The 6,034-nt window shown below is 37.2% G+C and overlaps 1 protein-coding gene and 1 non-coding gene across 2 annotated transcripts; one reads left to right on the forward strand and one right to left on the reverse strand.

Moving 5' to 3' along the window:
- The first annotated feature begins 224 nt into the window (after window positions 1-224).
- Trnan-guu (transfer RNA asparagine (anticodon GUU)) lies at window positions 225-298 on the forward strand. The gene has a single exon. It is a non-coding gene; the product is annotated as a tRNA-Asn (tRNA).
- Window positions 299-4,162: 3,864 nt separating this feature from the next.
- LOC147761921 (cytochrome P450 3A11-like) lies at window positions 4,163-5,750 on the reverse strand. Its single transcript, XM_087014093.1, has 3 exons — window positions 5,668-5,750; window positions 4,838-4,984; window positions 4,163-4,424 (listed from the first exon to the last, which is right to left on the reverse strand). The coding sequence occupies exons 1-3, from the start codon at window positions 5,724-5,726 to the stop codon at window positions 4,163-4,165; spliced, it is 468 nt and encodes a 155-aa protein (XP_086870219.1). The 5' UTR covers window positions 5,727-5,750.
- Window positions 5,751-6,034: the final 284 nt, after the last annotated feature.

Below are 6,034 nucleotides of genomic sequence, written 5' to 3' on the forward strand. Positions count from 1 at the left end.
GTGATTTCTGAAAAGGATATTTCAGTATATCCATCAGAATTGAAGTCCTAACTTTGCCCAAACTGGGATACATGTATACCTGTTTGCACGACAGTTAATCAGAATTTATCATCAGAACAGAGGCCTTATACATGAAGGTAAAGCGACGGTGAGATAAAATCTCGATCTACCTGCCGTTATGAGAGCCCCAGGTGCTAATTAATACCTTCAGGTGAGTAATATAGGTCTCTGTGGCGCAATTGGTTAGCGCGTTCGGCTGTTAACCGAATGGTTGGTGGTGCAAGCCCACCCAGGGACGGTCACAATTTTGTTAATAAGGGGATAAAATGGTTTATTAAAATCCCGTCTGATGAACGGCAAAATACGACAATATAACTTTACCTCACGATTCTCTGCTGGAGCCAAAGAAAATTGCACATAATCAATGTGCAGCCCCGGAAGCTTGTAAACTTGACGCAGATTTTATGATTTATGATTATTGGTGTGAGATATATATGGGCAAAGTTTTATACGGGAACCATAATATTTGTGCTGCAATAAAGAACGAAAATTGTGGAGGTCTATGTCAGTCAACACCCTGTATTTACAAAATGCCTAGGGAGAGAGATAATCAGTTGTATATTTAAAATCCATAAACACACTTTAAACCTATCCTATCCCTAAACTTACCTCCAGTATGCTTTTTGTCTTCAATCATCATATCATTCTCCTGTTCGACACGAGTACCCTTATCTATTATACTGGTATTTCTACTCATAGTTCCTTTACTTGTCATCATTAATTCTTGTATATCAGCTTTAACTAGTCCATACTATCCAGCAAACAAACTTGATTTCCTGGCATCTTATGGATAATAGGTACATGTGTTTGTCATTATTTATATAACTGCTCGAATGTTCACTGCATTTTTCAATATCATATGTTAGTTCGTGTCAACAGTCCCTCAACATCAGTATTATCTTCATTGGTCATAACTTTGGATGTTAAATCTTTGATAATCTTATCTTACTGGGCTCAACATTTCTATCATGTAAGATAGTCATCTATAATCTAAAACTCGACCAAATTGAATTGTTAACTTGTTTGTTAACTCATCTGCTTCCCCCAACTTGGTTTTCACACAAATTTCTTCATTACAATCACTTATTCACAGTATTTGTCTATCATCACACAGAAAAAAAATAAATAACCTACGTGGTGTATGCAGGTCATGTCAATTTTGCCCTGCCTCACATCACTCTAGCAGTCATTTTGGATACTTCATTCCATGAATGTTTCCTGTGCTACTGTAAAGAACTCTTTGTTGTAGATTCAGAATAGGTGAAATGGAAAAGATCTGTATAGTAGCGTACGAAATCATATGGGCTACCTGTTACAGGGTTTACATAGCTGTGGTCAGGGAGAAATTGATCTGAAGCTTAATGCTGGTGTAATATAATGCAGCATACTGTTCTATGTATATTATCTGTGAAGCAAAAATCAGTTAGACATAATGTGACCGTCTACACTTCATTGATTCTTCAAATGTTTGACTTGACGGCCAGATTATCGTGAGAGATAAAACTATTTCCTTAATTCACCTATTCACCCATAAAACTAGTTTTACAGAACTGCTGAGTAGCATTATGTAATAGCTTCCAATAAATAATTCAGCAAGCTGACAAAATCGGGTTTGCCGCCAGTATTACATCGTAATACCTTAAAATGCCATTAATTGCGCTATAATTGTATAATTTCTCAAACATATAATGCACGCCTGCTTTGTTTTCCCTGAAAAGCACGGCTCGGCGCGTAAACACATGCACAAACTACCCGTGGGGTCACACCAACATAAAATCAACCATTCTGACTTCTTGCTAGTAGAATGACAATAGCTGTTGCAGTGTCATCTGACATGATATTGTCATAAGGAGAAAGTGTCAGGTAAACAGAGAAGAATGACTCGGCCACAGACAACTACCCTCTGACCGAAATCTCGTCGTGTATGGTATTTTTTAAATAAAAAAGCATCTCTTCTGGCACCTATTGAGTGATATCATGGCATTGTTCCACTTTTCTGCCCACACTCCGTTTATCAATTCAATTCAAATACAAAGTTTATAGTAGAACCATCAATATATATATATATATATATATATATATATATATATATATATAATGATAACTGTAAATATTATTTGGGAATTGAAAGAAAGTCAAAACCAACGTCAATTTAACAGTGTGCTCTAAAAAAAAGCCTATGATCAATTTTTGAGGCAAATGGCGTGACTGATTTATGACTTAATCGCCAAAAGAAATGGGCAGTTTGATTGAACCAAAAACATTCTGTGATGATCCATTCACTACAGAAAAATTCTTCATGTGAGTTGTTTTATAAAATGTAAGATTTCTGTTATCTAACAATTTCAAAAATTGCTCTGACACAAGATTTAACGACGCCTAGGTATCGACTAATGCATGAACACGTATCTTTAATTTTTAATTGACAGCAATTGATGACGTTGAATAGTCGAAGATCTGATGTCTTTCTTATCATTTTACCTACCATATAATTATAGACATATAGTCATTTAGCGTAATAGCTTTCTCAAGTTACCCCACTCGATTACACACATGACAAGGTAAATTCCGAGTGAAACGGTTACTTTTCAAAAGTGTGAACTCACCACAACCATTGCACATCGGACATGTATGTTTTTGTGAGTTTGACTTGGTCTCGGATCTCCCTCATTGTAGATTGTTGACGCTTACATGCACCCCCGAATTGTTGGTACTGGAACCGGCGTGGGGTATATACCATTACCTCCCGGAGATTGCTGTTGTACTGTCGAGGTGAGTCTTGCAATGTTATTGTCTGTTCTTTCGGTTGTGACGATGTTCATTCCCCTCCCCCAGTTGTTTCTACCAAATGGACGTCTGTGGGGCGATATGCGTTGACCACTTGGGTCAACTTTTCGTGGAGGGCGTCGATTTTGGCCATTACCTCCATGATGTTCATAATGTGCTTTTCTCCTGAAGGTTGCACTGCATTCTCCGCCAGCCTTGCTTGCTCCAATAATTGGTCTTGATCATGTGGTTCCCTTTGAACCACAGATGACCTAATTTGTGGCAACGATCCATTTAGAATTGCTATAGACGTACGTGACGTGTTGATATAGCTGTGACTGCTGTACATCTCGTCGCATGGAAGAGACATAGTTTAGAAACGGTTCTCCAGAACTTGCAGTCTTTCAAATAATTTGGAAATTTGGAAACAAGACTCTTGGTTCATTGTATACTTTCCAAAAATTTCACAGCTGTGATGTTCACAGTCCTTTTTTCATTTTGACTTGCTGGTTTCGTATTAGTCTAATGTCGAAATTATTTGCTTTGTGTAACAGATACACTTTTTTAAATGATTAATCCCTTCTTCGACATCCTATTTTGGAATTACCAAGGTGAAATATCTAAATCTAAAGACACGCCCTTGGATCTTTTTTCTCCATTGCTATCACATACTAGCCTACAAAAGTACAACATCTGTCAACTCTCCTCAATCTGTCAATCACAAATTAAGCACTTAATTATCAGTGTCAGATTTTCGCGGTATTGACTGTGAAGTCGGCACAAGGGTGGCCAAGACCATTGACATAAGCGCCATCTAGCGTCAAATCGAGTTTTGGCTTCTACTAGTTGCGTTTTGACGACGGAACAGGCAGCCCTTCTTCACTGACAGGTCGTGTGATGACCGCGTGTTCCGAGTTGCAATATTTTTCTCAAACCCTTGATGTCCATGTCAGTATAAATGTCTGAGACGGTTAGAACCAGATCATTCACTCTATACAACACATAAAATGCAATAATTATCTATACACTATACATAACATACAATAATTTTCTCTAAACAATACATAAAATACAACTTTTATATGAAAAATGAAAACATATTTGTTATATTCATCACTGTACATTGGTATGTGTACAGACATCTCATATTGGATAGCTGGAGTTGCGCTGCATATTGTTTTAAAACGCATTGTGAAATAATATCTCTGTAAAAAATATGTTGATTAAATTGAAAAAGTATGTAAGCTAAGTCTTGCTGACAGATATTAGTCATACAACATTGACAATTATGACACATGCTATGGAACTTTGTGAATACGTTCCACTACTATGTCTATTATGTAGTCTTATTGACCACCACATGCCGCCTTCTAAGACGCACGGTGACAGCTTTCTCCGGCTGCACTGTGCTCCTGGCCACGTGAACCAACGGAATCTGCGTCTCAGCACAGGTTTCAACGCTGAACTTCTTCACGAGACACGCCAAGGTCATCTTGGCCTCCATTAGGGCGAACCTCATACCAATGCAGTTTCTGGGGCCTGCCCCAAATGGGAGAGAGGCCATAGGGTGACGTTTAGCAACTCTTTCTGCCGTGAACCTGGATAGAAATACAACACAAAGATGACGTAGAGTTACGTCATGTCACGTGAACCGTGTTTACACACGACTATTAAAGAGCATGAATACGCTAGGATGGCGTCAGTTGACATTATAATTACAAGGTTTTTAAAAATGCTTATTATTTAAATAAAACAATACTTCTAAAATATTTAGAAGCATCCTGCGAACAGTTATATTTTTTTTTATAATCAAACACAAGGTAAGAGGATAATCAACAAGATGGAAGGTGTTTTAGAAAGAATTAAAAAAAACTGAAACCTTAAGACTCAAATATTTCAAATGTAAGCATCAAAATAAGATTTAATTATAGTTCCAAACTTTATCTCAGTTTACAACAACTCGAACTTGATAGCAATATCATATGAATATCGATAGATGGCAGCACCTTACCGTTCAGGACAGAAGAGGCTGGGGTCTGGGGGTCCCCAGTGATCGGGATCCATGTGGATACTGTAAACGTCACAGCGGACTTTCATGCCTTTGGGAATGTGAACACCCATCACTGTGCTGGATTCTTGGGCTGTTCTCCCTGGCCCACTAGTGAAAACATACTGGTTTTATAAAAGCAGTTGGACAAAGACATTCATGATGAAAATTAACCGCTTTTAAAGCAGTCGAGGTGCCTAAAACATATGGTTGAACGGTTTTTGGAAAGAATGGTTGACTGAGTGATCATCCTTTTATATCATCAATTTCAAAAGTCTGCAAACCACACACTATGGGAGGAGATGGGTAATGCCATCTGTGGATTTTAGGAAAAACAATAAAAATGATAATTTTCACCTCCAGATGTGTTTTGGCAATTAATGGTCGGTATTTTATGTTTTTATAGAAGTAGTTTGGCGGGAGTCCATTATGAAAAGTAATCCTTTCTAAATAGGCTCATTCTACCTTTACCGTGGTTTCCATCTATAAGACACGTTTGTTTAACTTTTCCTTAAAAGACCCTGATTACAAGACTTCGTCATAAACGATTCAGTATTTTATCATTACACAAAAGGCAATGAAAAATCTATTTCCCTGAAAAATGACTAACCTCATTTTTTAGAATCCGTTTCCAAAGCAAGGTTATGTAGGGAAAGGGCAGAACAAAGCAGGTGCTCCCAATAATTTATTAATGGTTATTTCATTAGCGAAAAATTAGGTATGTAGCTGCTTATACTAACCTTTTATATAAGAAGATAAATGTTAATTAAATTTGTATTTTTGAGTCCACTTACAATGGAGCGATAGGGTGTAGTCGTAGCGATTCCTTGAGGAACATGTCCAAATACTGCATCTTACTTATGGTGTCATATGATGGAGGACCTTAAAAAATAATTAACAAACAAAATTAATCAACATAACAACGATATTTCTTTCCATACAGAAATGGAAATCAAAGTCTTCCATTTTCGCCTTAAAATCACTACATCAACACCATACTGTACATGCACATTTATGATCAATACTACATGTATAGGTAATGGTTGGCTCATCTTCGAGAAAAAAAAAGATGTCACTCTGCATCAGTTGTAATACCTTGCATTATTTTATATGGATTTATATCTTAATTCTGCACGTCCACCATTTCGCTTTAAATCGCCC

Source organism: Lingula anatina, chromosome 5 (assembly GCF_051362555.1).
Source record: "Lingula anatina isolate TDL-2025a chromosome 5, LinAna3.0, whole genome shotgun sequence".
Taxonomy (NCBI): Eukaryota; Metazoa; Brachiopoda; class Lingulata; order Lingulida; family Lingulidae; genus Lingula; species Lingula anatina.

What these genes read in the sequence shown, in the direction of transcription:
- LOC147761921 (XM_087014093.1), bottom strand. Translation starts at nt 5,726, where the DNA reads ATGCAGTATTTGGACATGTTCCTCAAGGAATCGCTACGACTACACCCT. An exon ending in CTACACCCTATCGCTCCATT is followed by an intron (nt 4,985 to 5,667) that starts GTAAGTGGACTC and finishes TGTTTTCACTAG; the next exon opens with TGGGCCAGGGAGAACAGCCC. An exon ending in AGCCTCTTCTGTCCTGAACG is followed by an intron (nt 4,425 to 4,837) that starts GTAAGGTGCTGC and finishes ATTTCTATCCAG; the next exon opens with GTTCACGGCAGAAAGAGTTG.